The sequence below is a fragment of the Corvus moneduloides genome, chromosome W, assembly GCF_009650955.1.
Source record: "Corvus moneduloides isolate bCorMon1 chromosome W, bCorMon1.pri, whole genome shotgun sequence".
Classification (NCBI taxonomy): Eukaryota; Metazoa; Chordata; class Aves; order Passeriformes; family Corvidae; genus Corvus; species Corvus moneduloides.
This window is the reverse complement of record NC_045510.1, coordinates 3,559,018-3,580,666: the sequence shown is the minus strand read 5'-3', so window position 1 is coordinate 3,580,666 and position 21,649 is coordinate 3,559,018. Positions and strand designations below refer to the sequence as shown.

The following is a 21,649-nucleotide window of genomic DNA, read 5'->3' as shown; positions in this document are numbered from 1 at the left end:
ACATTTAAAGACTCAGGAGGGTGGCTTGTTTTGTTTTGAAACTGTTCATGTTATGTTTATCCTGTTGTTTTCATTCTCCTTTTATTAAAATAAAACTGGTGAGATGTTGGGGTCTCCTCCCCCACCATGTAGCCCTGGGAGAGGGGCCCTGAGGGGACAGACACGGGGTTTCCCTGCCCCTGCTCAGCCTTGTTCCCCATTGGTTGGTTTGTGTTCCCCTGCGCGGGCAGAAGGACCCTTGGTCCCGTGACTAACACAGTTCCTCGGCAGAGCCCCGGCCATGCGGCTGGAGAAATAAACATCCCTCTGAAACATCTACCAAGAATCCGTCCATATATATTTCTTTTCCACGGGACTCATGGTTTGATATATGCGTGTTACAGTAATCCCTGCTGTAACAGTCAACAGCAGGGAAACTAGCGACTCAACGCGTCCTAACATCTCTGCATTCAGACATAAATAGGGCTGCAGACAAAGCAACTTGGACTTCTGGACTCAGGTTTAAGGTAACCTGTGATAAAGCACACCATTTCAACAACAACAAACAGACCGTAATACCCATCTCATTCCACAATGTGGACCACATGCAAGACTTTACATACCTTTTTGTTATTGGGGACACTCGGGAAACACCTGCTGGGATAGAGGTTACACCCACACTCATGAAAGTGGATCAGAACGGGTGTTCTAAACTAATTGTAAAATGTATATATCCACCGTACTTTATGCCAAAGGGTCAAGTCATTGCACAGGCCATTCCACTGCCCAAATACCTGCCCACAGATGGTCATATCCCAGCCATCTGTTGGACTGAGGTTTTGGGAAACGACAAACCTGTAATAGAATGTAAGCTCCATCACAAATCACATAAAATCCGTATAATGGGAATGATAGACACAGGTGCTGATGTGTCTGTTATTCCATTTGATAAGTGGCCTGCGCAATGGGAATTGCAATCTCAGGGCATCATACATGGGATTGGAGGTACCCAAATTGCAAAGCAATCCAAACACACCATTCAAATTGAAGGTCCTGAAGGACAAATAGCGACACTTCGTCCGTATGTCCTGGACACCAAATTCACCCTGTGGAGAAGGGATGCCATGTCTCAGTGGGGAACAAAAATTGATATCATCCCTAGACATCAAAATTTTCCCTTGCGGCCGCTGGAGCAGAGTGCCATCCACAGAAATTAACTTGGAAAATGGATGAATCAGTGTGGGTTAACCAATGGTCGCTAAGAAAAGAAAACTTAGAGGCACTCAAAACATTAGTAGCTGAACAATTGGCTAAAGGAAATATAGTTCCAACTAACAGCCCATGGAACACACCCGTGTTTGTAATACAAAAACTGGGAAAGAACAAATATAGGCTCCTCCAAGATCTTAGAGAAATTAATAAGGTTACTGAAGACATGGGACCCCTTCAACCAGGTATGCCATCACCTTCAATGCTCCCACAATATTGGCATTTAGCTGTTCTTGACATTAAAGATTGCTTCTTTCATATTCCACTCCACCATGCAGATGCCCCTTGATTTGCATTTTCTGTGCCCTCTATTAATCGTGAAACTCCCATGGAACGTTATCATTGGCTTGTGCTTCCCCAAGGTATGAAAAATTCCCCAACTCTCTGCCAAGAGTATATTGCTAAAATTTTACCTCTCATCCGTGCCAAAGCAGAGAAAGCCATCATCCTACATTACATGGATGATGTGCTGGTATGTGCTCCCAATAATCAGTATCTCGAGCAGACACTTAACATGGTGGTTGAGGCCCTAGAGGCCAAGGGCTTTGAATTACAACCTGAAAAAATGCAGAGAACAAGCCCTTGGAAATACCTCGGACTCAAAATCACAGATACCTCTATCACCCCAACACCTGTCACCATTAATAATAACCCAAAAACATTAGAGGAAGTGCAACAGATCTGTGGGACACTGAAGTATTTAAGGTCCTGGTTAGGACTCACCACACAGGATGTAGCTCCTATTGCAAATCTAGTAAAAGGGGAAGGCAGTCCAGCATCCCCTAGATCCCTGACAGAAGAGGCAAGGCAGTCTCTCAGAAAGATACAAGAGCTCATTTCCACCAGACAAGCACACAGGTATCAGCTCTCCCTACCCTTTAAGCTGGTCATTCTAGGGAAGGTACCACGCTTTCACAGCCTCATATTTCAGGGGGACAAAAAGCAGAAGAAACCCCTCATCATAACTGAATGGGTATTCCTTCCACTCCAACCTCTTAAAACCATCACACAGCCACAAGAACTAATGGCAAAAATTATCATGAAGGGTAGAGCAAGGCTCCGCACCCTGGCAGGATGTGACTTTGCATGCATCTACTTACCTGTCACAACTGACGCATTAGATCACCTACTTCAAAATAATATAAATTTACAATTTGCATTAGATAGTTACTCAGGCCAAATCTCCAATCATTACCCAAAACATGACATGTTTAATCTGGCATTCTCTTTTATCCCTTGAGAGATTCAAAGTAGAAAACCCCTCAATGCGATGACCGTTTTTACCGATGCCTCAGGAAAAAGTAAAAAGTCCGTGGTCACATGGAAAAATCCAAAGACGCAAAAGTGGGAATCTGACATCGAGGTAATCCAGGGATCATCACAAGTAGCTGAATTAGCAGCTGTTGTTAGAGCATTTGAGAGGTTCAAAGAACCCTTTAATTTGGTCACAGACTCAGCATACGTAGCTGGAGTAACTGTTAGAGCTGAGCATGCTCTCCTAAAAGAAATCTCAAACAAAAAATTTATGATTTGCTCTCAAAATTAATTTATCTGGTTTCCCACAGAGACCATCCCTATTTTGTCATGCATGTGAGGTCACATACAAACCTGCCAGGATTTATTGCGGAAGGTAATCGTAGAGCTGATGGTCTGGCTCTGCCAGCAGACGTAGTTCTATCAGCCAACTTACCAAAGCTCCCCCAAGTTTTTGAACAAGCAAAATTGAGCCATGCTATGTACCATCAAAATATTCCTGCTCTTATCCGCATGTTCCATCTGTCACGGTTGCAGGCAAAAGCAATAGTGGCAACATGTCCCAACTGCCAGAAGCTACAGCTTCCATCACTAGGCATGGGGGTCAATCCCAGAGGCATCAATAGCGGTGAAGTGTGGCAGATGGATGTCACACATTTCCTTGAATTTGGGAGATTAAAATATGTTCATGTTTCTATTGATACCTTCTCTGGTGCTATGTATGCCTCTGCACATGCAGGTGAGAAAGCTAAGGATGTTGAAAAACATCTTGTCCAAGCTTTTGCTGTGCTCAGTATACCTGAGGTCATAAAAACTGACAATGGACCTGCCTACACCTCTCAGGAGTTTAAAAACTTTCATCAGCAGTGGGGATTTCGACATGTTACAGGTATTCCTCACTCCCCAACTGGACAAGGCATTGTTGAACGTGCCCATCAAACCCTCAAGCGAATGCTGCTACAACAATCAGGGACCACTAAACTCAACTCACCTGTCCTCAGACTCAGCAAAGCATTGTTTACCATAAACTTCCTGAATGGCACCTTCAAGGATCCAAACCCTCCCATCTATCGTCATTTCCAGAACACCAGGAGACAGAAACTGAAGGAAAATCCAGAAGTCCTGATCCGGGACCCAGAGGCTCAAAAAATCCAAGGACCATACAAACTTGTAACTTGGGGACATGAGTATGCCAGTGTATCTACCCCTCAAGGACTGAGATGGATCCCAGGGAAATGGGTAAAACCTTATGTCACTTCCTCAAAAGTTAAGGAGGTTAAAACTGCCTCCTGGAGGAGACGCCGTAAAAGGGATCCTGATTTTGCACCCTCATGTAAACCCCCTACTGCAGATTTTGATGTTAATCCCTTAAGTTAAGTTGCACTGTTTTGCACTCACGTTTTGCACTGTACTTTGTAAATCTTCGTCCAGATACTCCATACCATAGATGTCCTGACTAACCCCCTGGGTTTTGACTGGGGAACTAGTTTAAAGGCATCCTAGGTACTGTCGAGTTGTAGGGACGATAGATTCCAATTATATTTTGCACTGTTGTTTTGTTACTGTTCTATGCACTTCTAAGTTACTAAGAGTTACAACCCAGCTTTAAAGAAAAAAAAATAGGGAATTGTTGCTGCCTGTTCTGAGCTTCCCCTCCCCCTCCCAAAGACACTTGCCCCTGCCACATGCTCTGAGCTCCTTTGTTCTAAGCTCGGGCAAAACCAAATGTAACTCAAACTCTTTCGCAGTATCTGATTGGCCGGTCACCCCGGGTCCGCCGCCCAGTCCTCCCCTTTCCCCTTCTCCTAATAAAAAAGATGGTCGAGGGAGGCCCCGACCTCTCTTGGCTCAGCTATCTTCCTGTGAACATCTCTGGTTGTCTGTCTCATTTGAAAGCTTCTAACTGCAGGAAATTGAGCAAGCAGGGAGCTATATTTCTCCCTCTTTGCTTCTGCTGATGGTATTTGCTTTGCAGCTGATACAGGTACCGATTTTAGAGCTATTAAAGTGCTAGATCGCCTGTGCTACCTCTCTAGGCTGCTCGAGGCTTTCTAAGGCATTGAAATACAAGCGCTAGCCGATATAAAGCTGAAAAGATACCTTCCACACCTCCCCCTTTTCATCCTCCACTCGGCATTGGAAAGGGATTTTTGGGGAAATAATTGGCAAAAGCATGGTTTTGTGAGGGAAACCATGGATGAAAAAACGGATTGGGAATACACTGGGGGTAATAGGACATAGGGTAAAAGGGAAAGGTGGGATTAGGTAAGGGAGACTGTAGAGGGGGCTTATAATGGAGATACTGTCTAACATGACTACAATTTTTAGCATATATAAAGCCTTTTACAGGAACACCATCAGGCCCAGTGACCTGCGATGCTTGTAACCCATTTCGACCTTGTATAGTTTTGAATTCTACCACCTCTCCATCTCCCAAGCTTGGGATGCATTTTTCAGGGTTATTCTTTTTAATAGGAGTTCTATGAACGAATATGTCTTGCTGGTTGTCACATCTCGTTATAAAACCATAATTTTGTTTAACATTATACCATTTTACTATTCCTAAAACCTTGGCTACTATGATCTTTTCCTTTTTCCGAGTGGCTGCTGTTTTCTGTCTCGCGGCGTTCTTGCTTTCTCTTTCGCTCGCTCCCGTGTTGGAATTGTCGGGGCTGCTGGGGCTGCCGGGCTGCCGGAGCTGCTCGTGTCTGTGCGCTCTTCCTGGGCTCACATTCGGGGCTACGCGGGCCGGGCCGCGCCGCGCCACTCAGTTCTCCGTGCATTGCCTCCTCTGGTCGCAGGTTCGCTGCCGCTGCCAGGCGCTGCAGCCGCGTCTCAGCCAGGCCCCCGAGCGATTACACCCCCGCGCCCTGCTTCAGTGCGCATCTCAGCTAGGCGCGGCTCCGCTCCGCCGCCACCGCCGCCAGCCGCCGCCCGCACGGCGCCCCTCTCGGTTGGGCGTTCACGGGGCTCGCTCCACCACGCGCTGCGCGGGGCCGGGCGGGCACCGCCGGGTCGCGCTGCTCCCGCCGCGCCTTTCTCCGCCGCCGACACTGCAGCTCGTGTTGCTCCGCCCGCGCCCGGGAACTGCCTCGCTGCTGCTTGCAGAGCGCTCGGTACACGTGGCCGCGGTCGCACGGTCCCTGAGCCAGGCTTCCCTTCGCCAGGACACAGCTGACATTGCTCAACAGTCTCGGTAATTAAATAATATTCACAAAAATATTCTTCCATCGGCATATATTTTGACTCAAAAATTAACTTGGTCCAAGCGGTGTTCCAAAAGTCTTTGGTAAGAATCAAATCCCAGGAAACATAGAAAGAGTTCTTAAACAACCATGCCAGGAAGTGTTTCAGTTCCTTTTGAGCTTGAATTAAGCTAAAATTTACAAATCGTTGTTCAAGAATCATTTTAAGATAAATGTCCATATGCAGCTCTGAGAGCCAAGAGTCTTCCCACGGTTCCTCCATAGCTTAGATATGGAATAGCAAAACAACACCAAGAAGAGGAATCCAAAGTTTCTAGGGTTTACTTACACAAATCAGTCGCTTAGGGATCGGGGATCGTTCTGCCAGCAATTATCCACCATTTGTTACAGTGGGGATTCTGTAACATGATGTATCAAACCAGGAGTCCCGTGGAAAAGAAATATATATGGACAGATTCTTGGTAGATGTTTCAGAGATGTTTATTTCCCCAGCTGCATGGCCAGGGCTCTGCCGAGGAACTCTTGCAATCACCGGACCGAGGGTCTTTGCAAGCGCAGGGAAACACAAACCAACCAATGACGAACGAGGCTGACCAGGGGCTAGGAAACCCCGTCTCTGTCCCCTCAGGGCCCCTCTCCCAGGGCTACATGGAAGAGGGAGGAGACCCCGACACTTTCCGTGAAGAAATTTTCTCTAATATCCAATCTAAACTTCCCTTGGTGCAACTTGAGGTTATTTCCTCCTGTCCTATCACTGGTTACTTGGGAGAAGAGACTGGCCCTCACCTTGCTACATCCCCCTTTCAGGTAGTGTTTGTTTCTCACTCTCCAAAGAATCTGCAGAGAAACAGTGATGGTCATCTAAGCAATATCGGTGATCCTCTTGGTGCCAGTATGCATTTATTTGTCTTAACCAACCAAAAATCAAAGAGAAATCCAGCAATGTAGCAGCCGGGATGGGGTCTGTGGCTCAGACCCAGGAAGCCGTGACAGCTCCAGAGAGAGTGTCCTGCAAGGGACAGTCTTCCAGAGGTCTGTGGTGATGCCTCGGCCGCCGGGGTGCCTCTGCAGAAAAGGGGGCCTCTCTCAGCAGGCTAGTAGCTCTTTAGTGATTCAGCAAGAGTGATTTCAGCTCTTGTTCTGCGAGGCAAACCCCAGGCTGGATCAGGAGGAAAGAGACAGGAGGCCCGCATAGCAGTTCCACATGAGGCAGCTTTATTAGCCTGTACCCCTGCGAAGGGGAAGGCTAGGGACAAGTTCTCCGAGCTCAAAGGGGCAGAGGGCTAGATCTTATAGGGATACAGGGATGGGTGTGAGAGGGTAAAAGCCAATGGGTTACAAAGAATCTACATAGGGTCTCCCAGAGGATCATGGTCCTTGTTTTCTCTCACCCTAACTGAAAAGTGCTGCCTTTTCCAAGGGGATTCTGCTGGGAGGTTATGCAATATCCTTATCAGCAGGCCTCCCTCCAGGGCAGGGGCTGGGCATGCCCCACACAGCAATACCATGGAAGCCCCTAGAGACTGTCACCACCAAAATGAGCTGTTTCATATTTTCACAGTTTTATGGCTAGCAGGGGATGAACACTTGGATCTACATTTATCACACTGATGCTCTTTCCTTCTCTGAAATCTTGCTGGGGAGAACAGCGGAAGACCAGTCACCTGTAACCAGGATCAGCAGTAAGACAGGATCTTTACTCCAATATCCTGAGATGTTTAACTCTTAGGAGACTTAGATCTAGAAAACTTGGATCCAGCATAGTCTAAAGACTGAATTCTACCAAGCAAGGCAAAAATACAGTGAACAACTCTGCTTTAGCCCAGAACAGGATGATAGAAGAGTCAGATAGATACACTGTGGCATCCTCAAACCCTGTATGTGGTCCAGCACCTTTTCCCCATGTTCTCCACATGAGCCATGCCACCATGCTAGCATTCCTACAAAAAGGGAGAAGTTAGAGACCTTCCCAGAGAGCACGTCCCGTCCCGCTGTAAAAGGGGGAGTTGGGGAGAATTCTTTTTTATAGATTTCTCATACGAAAATAAAGCGCCAAAGTAGCAAATATTATATCGGAGAACTGTTTATTGATAAAGAAAGATAAGTGTTCCTACTTAAGGGGGCTAGAAAAGGGAGCGGGGGGGGGGGGAAGAGAGATGGAGAGAGAAACAGAAGACAGGGACAGCTTTACCACTAGGATCCCGGATGCCCTGTCGGCGTCAGCTCGGCAGATAGGGCGTGTGTGCTGCAAGCTACGGTGAGCCTGCGCGGCTCTTGTGACCGGCCAGGCGCGATTTCCTAGCGGCGGCAGGCAGCCTGCCTTTGGCGTCGGCCAGCAAACGACGGCTGCGGACTGTCTGCTGCGGGCTGTTGACGGGCAAGACGGGAAACATGGCGGCGGTGACGGCTGCGGGCTGGGTGCAGGCAGGGTGCAGGCGGCAGCTGCTCCATTGGGGAAACAGCAGAGCACTAGGTTGTCCCAGCAATGAGCTGCCTCAGGGAAGCGGCGAAGCAGGGCAGATGGACAGGTGCGGACAGGGAAGCAGGACCGCAGGGAGAAAAAGGCGAAGGGGGGAGGGGGGCCAAGCTGACCCTCCAGGTGAGCCCCTGCTCCCTCCAAGAAACCCAAAGAAAAATGCTGCCCGTTGTGGCGCAGTTAACTGCTTTTATGTGATAAGGCTCCTCCCATAGCTTGATTTCCTGGGTATTTTTTTGTTTTCCGGGACATCCGGGAGTCTGCCCCGCTGGCAAAGGGGGGAGGGTCGCTTGCAGCCCAATCACGGAAGCTTCCTCTCCCCTGATTGGCTGCCAGGCAAAGTCCCCCCAGGGACAGGGCTCCCCCTCATTTTCTGCCTCCTTAACACGTGATGCATGTTAAGGCTCGCAGCACGTGTACAGCCCCTCTAGTAATTTTTCACCTCATGTATAACATATGTTGAGGCATAAATAAAAATCAAATTGGTCCCTTTCAGCATGGTATTGCACGCACGGCACTCACCCTTCTCTGTCTATGTGAGGCAACAGGTGTTTGGAGGTGGTTTGCAGCTTCTTGTGAAATTGGGTGAAATCTAGTTTTTCAGGCTGCAAGTCCCATGTTGCACCACTAGGAAAGAAAAACAGGAAAAAACAAAGAAAGAAAGTCCACTACTAACTAAACACCCCTGAGCTGAAGACCAGAGGGCACATCAGAGCCTACAGGCAAGGAAAGCTGGTATTTCTCAAGGTACCACTCCCTGCTGCAGAACGCATGGATGCAGGCCTCCAACCTTCATACTTCTGCATCTCCTTTCTTTTAATTTTTTCTCGGGTTTTTTTGAGATGCTGAGCTCCTGTTCCTTGATCTAAACCCCTAGTTTTGATATACGATGCAGCATGATCCAGCACACACCTTGCAAGCTATACTTGCTCTCTGTATAAAGGGGGTATCACAACAGGTAGTGGTCTGGTCCATGCAATGGAAATGTTCTCTGGTCCTGCACAACCTGCTCCAATGGCCTGGAGTAAGTGCCAGGTGGGAACTCAACCCCCCCAGACTCTTGCAGTGCTCCAGGCACAGAGAGAGAGATGCATAAAACTGGACAGAAAGCATATCTCACTGCTTTCCCCATGTTGAAGCAGGAGTTGAAGAGCTCTTTCCAGTAGCTGCAAAGCCAACACATGATCATACCTCCAATTAATGGAAGAAGAGTAAAAACCTGGAGCAGTAACTCAGAGCTTTCTCAAGTCTTGCCTGTGCAGCTCTTGGATGATTACAAGTAATTGAATCAGTACCAGGTTTAGATGTTTGGACTGAAAACCCATCCAGAAGCTTCTCCAAAGCACATAGGATACTTTAAGTAGATTGATCGTGCTTAGTGCTGCAGGTTAAATTGGGATGGAGAGGAGGAGGAGCAGTGATGTGAGTACTGGCAGGGTACTCGCTGGCACTTGGGTACTGGCAGGATGGATATGCAGGCAAAGGCTAAGAGAGGCCACAGTTCATCTCTCCCTTAAAGCATTTTAAAACTGACTTACCTGAAGGAGTCAAAGGTGTTGGCAGCCCAGATGTCCGTGCCCAGCATGTCAAGGGAGCTCTCCTTGTTGCCATTCTAGGAGGGAGGGAAAGGCAGTTACTCGCCAGAAGGCACAAGGTGCTATCCGAACCACAACACAGCCTTGCACAGCCTCTCCCACTGCCAGCTGCTGAAGTGTTCCAGCTCTGCATGTGGGCTCCTCCACTCCTATGTGAATCCATGCTCACTGCAATGCAGAGTCCCCTTGCCCACTGCAAAAGTGCACCATGAAAGCAAGGAGTGAGAGTTTCAGCCTTCAGGACACAAAGCTGTGGACAACATGGAGCAGACAATTTATAGACTCAGCTCTGACTCCAGCCCTGTCCTCCTGCCCCACTATCCACAAGCTTCAAGACCCACCAAGGTCCAGTGAGCACATTGACATTCCAGTCATGAAGACGCTCAGCTTCAGAGTCACAGACCAGTTGAGCTGGGAAGGAACCTCTGAAGCTCATTTTGTCCAGCCCTCCTGCTCAAGCAGGGCCACCTAATATAGAACAGTTTGGGTTGGAAGGGACCTTTAAAGGTCACCTAGTCAAATCAGGTGCCCAACACCACATCCAGATGGCTTTTGAATATCTGTAAGGATGGAGATACTCTTTACCAGCAGCTATCAGAGCCTGCTGTCACCAATAAGGATGGGGAAAGTCATCCTGTTTTTTCAAGGAGTCATGGTGCCATGACTTCTCCTTGCTCTAAAAACAGGGAGGGAACGTTGGAATCCTGCACTGTGCCACCTCTGCCATGCACACCAGCAAATGGGTTCACACAGTTATTCTGGTACACCTTCCACCAACACTAAGGTGAAGACCTTACACATCCTTCAAGGCCTCTTTACAGTCATCAGCCCTCACATATCCTCCTTGCAGAAAGAGGGCTGCCATCTCTACCCTTTACAGGGGAAGAAGTAAAGCAGATCAGATTTTAAAATTCAAGACCATTCAAGAAATCAAATTACTCAGACTTACACGGGATGGACATGTAAATGCATCACAAATAGGGAATCCCATATTACCAATTTTCCCCCCACATTTCTTACGCATTTTCAGATTATTCATAATCTTGAACATAGTCAGATTATTGAAGTATTTCAGCACAAATAGTCCCACTCTGGTGAAACATGCTGGAGAAGGTGGCTTCCATATACTCGCAATTGTATAATTTCTATATTTTTAAAATATTATTAATAATAACCAAGACACTAAAAACTCATAAAAATGTGAGCATTTCTTAATGAAGTCCCAGACCTCAATCTGCCCATAAAGTGATGAATCTTTTCCCAATGAGCAGGACACACATCCTCAGTGCACGTTATAAATGGTCACACTTCACAGCCGTTCCCAGTACAATCAATTTAGACAACACATACTCCAAACAAAGCCATATTGCTCCCCTTTTTTTGGTGTCTTCAAAGGGATTTATGGACTATGATTTTAACCTCCAGGGATCTGCAGGTTAACATGTCTTCACAAAGAAACAAAACACCAGAAATATATGAAATTCTCATGATCAGTTATGGAAACTGATCTTTTTATTTTAGGCAAATGCAAGCATGATTTTCTCCCACCAAGGAGATAAATTAGTTTTCTAAATCCGTAGAATCATCCTCATGCAGTATAATGAAAATACACATGGGCAGGTCTTCTCAGCTATCATCTTGTAGACAAATCCATTTCTCTTTCCATTTCATAGAATCATAGAATCATTAAGGTAGGAAAAGACCTCTAAGATCATTGAGTCCAACCATTAACCCAGCACTGCTAAGTCCACCACGAAGCCATTGTAGCGGGTTTGGTTTGTAACCGGGCAGAAACACCAATTTAGTGTAGTGGTTTGGTCCAAAATACTCATTACCGTTTACCTTCTGTGAGATAAGAATTAGGAGAAACGCAAAGCAGGCACCAAACTTGAAAGAATATAAAGAAGTTTATTAACAGACCTAAAAGAAGAAAAAAAATCATACCCCACTGCTGACTTTCGGGTGGGGGAAGCCATGCAGACAATCAATGTGATTGGTAGAGCAAGCTTCGTTTATTAGCAATACAGAGGCACTTATATAGTATTGAATACAAGCTTATCAGTTCTTTAATTAGTTTAAGCTTACAAAGGCGCATTCTTACTTCTACATAATTGGGTTAGATAAAAAACAACATTTGGCAAGCTTTATGTTTTGTTTTGAGAGATCAAAGTTTCTCCTCCCTTCTCATGGTCAGTATATCTTATCAGCACAGGACTGTACCTCCTTAAAACTCCCTTTTTGTTTCTCAGGCCTGTTTCTCCCACAGGCACTTTCCCATGGAGGTTTTTTCTCATGCAGGCCTTTGCCTGCACAGCTCTTCTATTGATCTGGTTTTATCAATAATCCATGTCCCTGATCCTCTAACCATTTTGCAACAATTCCCCTTTTTTCTTTTTGTAAAGGCAATATTTGATTGGCTACAGATGTAGTAACATTGTATATCATTTTTTACAAGCATTGGCATAGGCAAAGTAAGCACACTATTATTAATAATATTACTAGTCTTACAGCAATTAAATGCTACATGAATAAAACTAGCCATGGTTCTAAACTTAGTGACTTTAACCATCCTTTTAAGCTGAGACTGTCTTCTTTCTGTAATTGGGTGGTTAATTGATGTAACTCACTTATCTGCTTGTGAATTAGGACAGAGTGGTTAAAAAGATTACAGCACATACTTTGGTACTTTTCACAGCCGTGGCTGTGAGCTCATAGTAAAAAATCAATGGCTACTTAATTTTGTTATATTGTATGTCTAACACTAGTAACATCTACGCCTAACTCACCAAGCATCTGGGAAGTTATGTTTAACTTATCCCTCTCCCAGCAAGCAAGTTTATGCAAAATAGCGTAAGCCCTGGCTGCTAAAGTACCAGGTAAAAACATCAATGCTAGCTAAATTGACTGCCTTCACTTGATCTAAATGGGTGGACAGCTGATTGAAAATGTCCACGAATGCTCTTGTCTCAAGACAGTCAAAAAACTAATTCCCTACTCTATTTCTGTGTCTGATGCTATACCCAAAAATTTATGCAATTCTCCTTCTTAGTTTTGTCTTTGGAGAGGGTTCCCTGACACCCACCACAAGTCACTAGCAACCACCTAGGGCAGCTGTTACATTCGCTGCAGAGTCTCGCTATTTCTCCTGCTACAGAGATTGTTGGATCTGGCAAGTCCTCAGCTCCTTCACTCAGCCACGTCTGCAGCCTCTCCCAAGGCTTCTCGGGACGGAGGTCTCAGAGTTCCAGCTGTTGAAGTAGTGGCGTCACTTTCCTCAGGAGCTGATGCTGACTGCGCCTTCTCGCTTCGGGGTCTTGTAAGCGTAGCATGGTACCACTTGCTGGGCACCCCTCTGGTCAGTGCTGAAGCGATGACTTGTCCCTGTTGTTGCAGGACATTCTGCAGTGTTGCGGTAAAAGCAGCTGTTTGAGATGACTGTTTTGCACGGGTAGCACGCACGAGCATCTCCTCTACTCCTGCTCCCTGAGGCAGCGTGGCAAGAATTGTCTTAGTTTGCCTATTAGCATTTTCAAATGCAAGTATTTGGAACGTTTGCTCTTGGAGCTCTTCAGAGAGCTCAGTTGCATCCTTTAAGGCTGCTGACAACAAGGCTTTGTGGGCAAAAGTCTGTGACAACTGATGAATGACTATGGGCATGGTCAGGTGTGTTACTGTTGCCCCGTAAGCTTCGCTCCCAGTTAGCATGTCAGCTTGGAGTGCATACAGTGGGTCTTGTGTGTCACTTTGATGTTTGCTAGCTTCTTCTTGTGCTAGCTGTTTCCATGTTCGTTCCCAGAGCAGGAACTGTGAAGGGGTTAACAACAACTGTGCGATGCTGATGCAATCATTCGGACACAGGACATCTTTACAGATAAACTGCAAAATGCTTCGTGTAGATAAGTCAGCAAGCTTTTTGATTACTTCTTGCATCATTTCTTGGTGCTTCTCCCCCTCCCAGGGCCGACCACCGGCAGCCCCGGCCAGCTTCGGCTCTGCAGGCGACGAAAGCGCAGAAGCCGCTTCGCAGCCGGATGTTGCTTCGCTGTTCAGCAGGGGGATTTTAGGACCGCACGTCTGCTTTGCCCCTTTCGGCCGGGCACCCAGACTGCCTGTGTCTCCTTGGCCCACCTGCACCCCGCCCCCTGGGTCGGGCGGCTCTGATTCCGCGTTCGCAGCCATTCCTCTCTCAGACGTCGGAAGGATAACATCCTGCCCGGCTGAGTTCAGCAACTCGTGCAGTGAACGGACTGGTGCTGCTGTGCTTTTAATCGGTTTTCTCGTGGCCAGCCCGAAGGACCGTGCTACCCTGGGCTCCGCTCCAGTCTCTGCCCGCCGCTCCGTAAGACCCTCGTCTGTTCCTTTCCCGGAGACGCTTCTCTCTAAAGCCTCTATGGCGGCTGTGGCCACTGTCCTCTCTGTTTTCATCTCTGTGAGAGTGCCAGTTACTGCTCTCCAGATTAAACCAACAGCTTTTGCTTCTTTAGCTTTCTTTTTGAATGATCTTGGATCAGCTAGTTCCTTACAAAGGTTTACTTCTTTAATTCCCCGCTTTTCTAAAAAGCGTAAAAATAAATCAAGGGTCACCTCTGTTTCTATATCTGCGTCCTACCGCATCTGCGTCTTACCGCAATCCCCGTCAACAGGATTTGTGCAGCCTTTTCCCAGGTTTGCCCTTGTCAGCCGATACGGCGGACCCCTGTGTCAGGTCAGTCCAGGCACGGATCAGACGCTTGCCTGCAGCTGCTGATCTTTTGCCCCCCGATTGCTGCTATCGGTGCCATGTCGGTCTCCCACCTTAGTCAAGAAAACGAAGACCCAGTCTCTGCTCGGGAGCCAAAATGCCGACTTTCGGGTGGGGGAAACCATGCAGACAATCAATGTGATTGGTAGAGCAAGCTTCGTTTATTAGCAATACAGAGGCACTTATATAGTATTGAATACAAGCTTATCAGTTCTTTAATTAGTTTAAGCTTACAAAGGCGCATTCTTACTTCTACATAATTGGGTTAGATAAAAAACTACATTAGGCAAGCTTTATGTTTTGTTTTGAGAGATCAAAGTTTCTCCTCCCTTCTCATGGTCAGTATATCTTATCAGCACAGGACTGTACCTCCTTAAAACTCCCTTTTTGTTTCTCAGGCCTGTTTCTCACACAGGCACTTTCTCATGGAGGTTTTTTCTCATGCAGGCCTTTGCCTGCAGGCCTTTGCCTGCACAGCTCTTCTATTGATCTGGTTTTATCAATAATCCATGTCCCTGATCCTCTAACAATTTTGCAACACCACACCTTCAGAACACTTCTCCTCCCCCCCCCCCCCCCCACCTTTCTCCCTTCTCCCCGTGACAATGTAAAAAGACAACCCTTGTGATGTTCAGTCTGTTTACCACTTCCATAATAACCTTGTTCAGTCCATTTAGGAAGAGGAGTCTCTCTTGTCCGTGCTATGAAAACATTATCAGAACGAGACAGCCGCCCGGGTTGGTTCTCTGCTCGCATGTGAGTCCCTTCCCACGACTTGCAGCTTTTCCCACAACTGCTTTCGAGGGTCCACTCTTGAAGTTTTTTGGGGTACAATTTTAAGGTTGAGCCACTCAGAAACAAAAGTTCTCTTCACCCATCTGGGAGCATTTCATCTCTAAGAACAGAGGCCCTCCTCCTTCCCTGGGAGCAAAGGGTCTTCCTCATCTTCATCTTTAGGACTATCTCTGGGAGCATCTCTAGGAATTGAGGTTTTCTCCTTTCCCATTTGGAGCAAAAGTCCTCATTGCTTCCATCTGTCCCTGTTCAAACTTCTCATGAAATTACAGCTGCTTCAGCATCTGCCTATCTCAGGGCAGGTTCTTTTGCTCACAAGTACAAGTTGAACACTCCACCCCCCATGCCTTCATGAAATTACAATGGGTACTCTGACATATCATAGCTTCACAACAGACTTTCAGCTTTAAGCATCACCTCTTTCTCTTCCCTCAGGTTTTCAGCTCTTCATAGCACTAAAAGGGTTAATCTCACCTCGGCCTTGCAGCTGAAATGAAGCTTATTGCTGTCGGTCACATGATCTTTTTCCGGACAGCAGGCCAGCTCTAGCTGAATCTTGGCAGCACTGGAGAGGGGGAGCTGCCCGTCTGCCCACGGCAGGGCTGTGGGGGAGTTCTGCGGGTGGAACAGGGCCCATCGGCTCCAGGATGGCCATGGCCCGGCCCAGCCTGGCCCGAGCAGGGCCTGGGCCGGGCCCGCTGGCCCCCACATGGGGCCCACAGCCGCCTGTCCCAGCACCGGAAACGAGACAGAGCTGTGGGGGGGGGGGTTTCTATTCTTAAGTGTGGATCACAGAGGCGGTCGCAACTTTAGGTAGCTTAAAGAATTGTCCATATTCAAACTGGCCATCTGATAGGTCCTGTCAGGTCATAGAGGAAGCTGTAAGCACCCCTTTGCAAGAACATCACGTCCGGGACTATGCTTGCTAACCCATGACAGCCATGTCCCTAAATGTTTCCTATGGACATGGAATATTTTAAGTTGCAATGAGGCTGAGATAAACAAAGCCTGATAAACAATGCTGGCAAACTGTTAACAACAGATGAGAAGGCTGAGGTACTCAATGGCTTTTTTGCCTCAGTCTTCAATTGCAGCCTTGTTGGGGTGGCTCAGCCTGCTCTCGGGCTGAAACCATCAAATGTCAGTCACCAGAAGAGATCACTGAGGTCTAGGTTACCTCCCCCTGGGTGGGTCCCAATCCTAAATTACCTCCCCCTGTTCCATAAAGTTCTCCATTTTTTAGTTATTAATTGGTTCCCTGTTATGACTCCTGCCTCCCTGTTTTCCCCATTTGTTCTGAAAAATTGTATCCTCCCCTCTGCTTGTACCCCATTGGTTGTTTTCCCTTTCCCTGCCTTACTCCACCCCCCCATAAAGGGGCTAGCCCACGTCTCCTCGGGGCTTTTGCTGGTCCCTGATCCCTCCTGCAAATAAACCTGTTGGAACTCACACCAGAAGCCCCTCCCGCCTTCTTTGCCTCCGGGCTAACGCCAGCCTGATCATCGGCTGCCCGACGTGTTTCCTCTGAGGAGGAGCCAGCGCACGCACCCATCTCACGCCGATTCCGCTGAGCCGTCCAGCGAGGACGCTGTGGAGGCTAACGCTGCGTCCCCTCTGCCCGAGGGCACGCCGGGGCTTGTGGTTACAAGCCCCCGGTTGCGTTAGGTTGGCACATCGAACAGGGACGACACACGTGCGTTCCTGCATCGTCCTCGCTGCCAGGAGGCTGCGAATGTCAGCGATTCGGAGCTGCCGACGCCTCTCGCGGCAGCGCGCTCTGTTTTAAAAGCCGCGCTCCGAGAGGAGGCTGCCAACTCCTGCCAGGAGAACAGCCTGTCCTGGAGGACCCCACCGTGCCTTTTTGTTTCCAGGACCGGACGCCTGTGTCTTCTTGTGAGTATTCTTGTGATTCCCGGCCCCTGGAAAATTATTTTTAATTTCTCCTTTTTGCCGGTGGTGGGTGAAGTAGAGGCTGATGTTTAAGATGGGAGCTAAGCTTTCTCAGCCTCAGTGGGAGGTTTATGTCCAAGTTGGGGAGTCCCTGAAGAATTGTGGGTTAAAGTTATCAAAGGGGTTTTTGAAAAGGTTTGTTAAGTGGCTTTTATTTTCCCCAGATGTCCCCTGCTAATTTGAAGTCAGCCACGTTTTGGCAATTTGTGGGGGACAAAATATTAGAATTAAACCAAAGGGGAGATTCCTCCAGAGAGAGGTTTCTCTACATGGTCTGGGCTTTGAGAGATATACACAAAGCTAATCAGAAAATAAAAGAAAAGCCCCAAATTCTCCCCAGTTCTTCCCAAGTCCCTCTTTCCCCCCCTCGCGTTCCTCATCCCACTACCCCGTCGCTGAAAAGACCGGGAGTTGTAAAATGCCCAAAGGCACAGGGCTGCCACCATCTCCCTGACTCGCCTCGATCCTCTCAGCCGCCCTGGCGAAGTAGCTCTGGCCAGGCTGTTTTGGCTTCTACCCAAACCCTCTCTCCTATGCCCTCTTCCCCAGTTGTTCTCCCAAAAAGCGGTTCCCGGTTTTATTGCCCTGAAAATGACGGCGAAGGCTTTTCTTCATCCACCGTTTTGTCCCCTTTCCCTGCTGTTCCTGCACTCCCCCAAAATGGAGGAGACCTTGTAAGAGAGTGATTATGACCCTTCCACTTGATCCTCCACCAACGTTAAAGCAGATGATTCGACACTGCACAACCTTAGTTCCAATTGGCCAACCAAATTTAAAAACGAGGGGGAATGTGGTAGGAGCTGCGGGTGCCACTGAGGCAACGACACCTCAGGACGAGAGTACGACAAACAGAACCTGGACTTGTCACAGATGTGGCAAGCCAGGACATGTGGCCCGGAACTGCAGAGCTCCAGCCCCAATTAATCAAAGTTCCCGAGCTGTTTCCCCAGGGCAAGTAGCATCGCCCAATCCCATGGAGGTACAGCCGGGAAACTGAGGACCCAGCACGGATCTGCGGCCCCGCGTGATGACATAAATAAAGAAGCCGCAACCAGAAAAACTGTGACTAACGCTACTGCAACCACGATGGACTCCATCACACCTCAACGGGTCCTCATGAGCTGCAAAGGACTGAAAGACTGCTGCTTGTTTATAATAGGAGACACCACATGTACACCACCAGAGATCTCAATAACACCAGAGATCGTCCAAGTAGGATCACAAGGACTCTTTACAATTAACATCCAATGTATTCATCCACCTTTCTTTCTTGCAGCTGGCCAGGTTCTCGCCCAGGCCATCCTCATGCCCAGAAGTTCACCAGATAACTACAACCCATCCGTCTTCTGGGCTGAGGTGGTAGGGGAGGACAAGCCGATGCTAAGCTGCAAGATTCCATGCCAGGGCTTGGACATCAGCCTAGCAGGGATGATGGACACAGGGGTAGACGTGACGGCCATCGCCTCCAACAACTGGCTGTCACATTGGGGGTTGCAACCTGCGGAAGGCATTGTTACGGGTGTGGAAGGATCTGTGGCTGCCCAGAGAAGCAGGACGCTTGTCCAGATTGAGGGTCCAGAGGGGCGGATTGCAACAGTCCGTCCATTTGTTATTGACTCTGGGTTTACATTGTGGGGCAGGGATCTCATGTCTCAGTGGGGAGCCCGGATTGAGATCCCATCTCAACCCCGGGATTTTTAGTAGGGGCCACTGCGGAGCGCCCCACCCAGAAATTGAATTGGCTCACCGATAAAAGGGTCTGGGTGGATCAGTGGCCTTTAAAAACACACCAATTGAGAGCGCTCACTGCACTCGTGGAGGAGCAGCTGGGGAAGGGGAACATTGAGCCTTCCAACAGCGCTTGGAACTCCCCAGTCTTTGTGATCTGGAAGCCGGGCACAGACAAGTGGAGACTCCTTCACGACCTGCGGAAAATTAACGAGGTCATTGAGGACATGGGACCCCTGCAGCCCGGAATGCCATCACCCTCTATGCTCCCTAGGCAGTGGAAGCTAGCAGCCATAGATATCAAAGACTGTTTCTTCCATATCCCCCTGCATCTGGATGACGCGCCCCGGTTTGCCTTCTTGGTGCCTTCCTTCAACCGAGAGGCTCCCATGCAGCGCTACCACTGGCGAGTTCTGCCGCAAGGCATGAAAAACTGGCCCACCATCTGCCAGTGGTATGTCGCTCGCATTCTGTCCCCTGTCCGGAAAAAGGCAGTTAGAGCTGTGATCCTACACTACATGGACAATGTTTTGGTGTGTGTGCCCACGCAGCAGTACCTGGACTGGACTCTGGGGGAGGTAATCAGGGCTTTAGAGGCAGATGGATTCGAAATCCATCCCGATAAGGTCCAGAAGACCTCACCTTTTAAATATCTAGGTCTCAAAATAGAGGAGCAGACAGTGGTGCCCTAACCGTTAAAGATCAATGATAACCCCAAGACTCTGCAGGAACTCCATCAACTCTGTGGATCCATCAACTGGGTGAGGCAGCTCCTGGGACTGACATCTGAAGACCTTGCCCCTCTGTTCAACCTGCTTTGTGGGAACGAGGATCTCAAATCCCCAAGGCAGTTGACAGAAGAGGCAAGAAACTCCCTCATTAAAGTCCAAGAGGCGCTGTCATCTCGCCAAGCCCATCGTTATGCCCCAGGTCTGCCCTTTCAATTTATAGTGTTGGGGAAAATGCCATACCTCCATGGGCTGGTTTTCCAGTGGGACAAGGTGCTGAGGGATCCCCTTCTGATTATTGAGTGGGTTTTCCTCTCGCACCAACCGTCCAAAAGTATTACCACGCCACAGGAGCTCATGGCTCAGCTGGTGATAAAGGCTAGGTCTCGCCTCTGTACCCTTGCGGGGTGTGATTTCACATGTGTTTACCTGCCACTAACAACCAATGCACTGGACCATCTCCTTCGAAACAACAATCATCTCCAATTTGCCTTTGATAGTTATTCGGGACAAATATCATCTCACAACCCGAAACACAAATTGTTCAATTCGGCCTTTAAATTAATTCCAAAAGAAATTCAGAGTCGTGAACCCCTCAATGCCCTGACGATCTTTATGGATGGTTCTGGGGCATCTCACAAGTCTGTCATCACTTGGAGGAATCCTCGCACTCAGAAGTGGAAGTCTGATGTGCAGGTGGTCGAAGGATCACCGCAGGTTGCAGAGCTTGCCGCAGTGGTCAGAGCATTTGAGCGGTTCAACGAACCTTTTAATTTGGTAACAGATTCCGCGTATGTAGCAGGAGTGGTGTCCAGAGCAGAAAGAGCATCGCTCAGAGAGGTGGCAAATCCAAAAATCTATAAATTGCTTTCGAGGCTAATCCAAATTGTCTCCCACCGAAAGCAACCCTTTTACGTAATGCATGTGAGGTCACACACTGATCTGCCAGGATTTATTGCCAAAGGGAACAGGAGAGCAGATGCCCTAGCTATGCCCATCGAGCTAGCGAATCTGCCTAACAGATTCCAGCAAGCCCAGCTGAGCCATGCAATGTTCCATCAAAATGTTCCAGCTCTCATCCGAATGTTCCACCTCACTAGAGACCAGGCGAAAGCCATTGTGGCGACATGCCCCAACTGCCAAAAACATCAGCTTCCATCATTAGGTCAGGGGGTTAACCCCCGAGGCCTAGGCAGTTGTGAGGTATGGCAAACAGATGTTACCCACTTCCCCCAGTTTGGCCACCAGAAATATATTCACGTTTCCGTGGATACTTTTTCTGGTGCAACCTTTGCCTCAGCTCACCGTGGGGAGAGGGCCAAAGATGTCATCAACCACCTAGTCCAGGCCTTCGCTGTGTTGGGGACACCAAATAAATTAAAAACTGACAATGGCCCTGCATACACCTCTGCAGAGTTAAACAGATTCATGAGTGAGTGGGGTGTGGATCACATCACTGGCATCCCTCACTCGCCCACAGGCCAAGCCATCGTGGAGAGGAAACATCAGACACTAAAAAGACTGCTTGAACAACAAAAGGGTGGCAATGAGATCGCTGCCCCCACCATAAGATTGTCCAAAGTGTTGTTCACGTTGAACTTTTTAAACTGTTCCTATGAGGAACCTGATCCTCCCATCCTGAGACACTTCACAAACTCTGCCAAACATAAACTGACTGAGAGACCTGAGGTCCTAATAAAGGACCCTGACACTTTACAGATACGTGGCCCGTACCCCCTAGTCACCCAGGGTAGAGGCTACGGGTGTGTTTCAACCCCAGAAGGACCTAAATGGATCCCTGGAAAGTGGATCAAACCTTTCTTAACAAAGACATAAAAACCAAAGCAGCCTGAAAACGCAGTAGCAACTGCCTGGAAAAGGAGGAGAAACAAGACCTCCTGAATAAACAAGAAATTCTCCTCCCAGGC

The 21,649-nt window shown here is 48.2% G+C and overlaps 1 protein-coding gene across 2 annotated transcripts in view; it reads right to left on the bottom strand.

Annotated features, from left to right (window-relative positions):
• Positions 1-21,649, bottom strand: part of LOC116437397 (CBP80/20-dependent translation initiation factor-like) — a 484,652-nt gene that overhangs the window by 370,532 nt on the left and 92,471 nt on the right. For both annotated transcript variants that reach the window (XM_032095063.1, XM_032095064.1), the window contains exons 4-5: positions 9,723-9,796; positions 8,707-8,811 (exon numbers count right to left, since the gene is read on the bottom strand). In XM_032095063.1, coding sequence (XP_031950954.1) covers positions 8,707-8,811; positions 9,723-9,796 — 179 coding nt within the window. The remainder of the gene's footprint in view (positions 1-8,706; positions 8,812-9,722; positions 9,797-21,649) is intronic.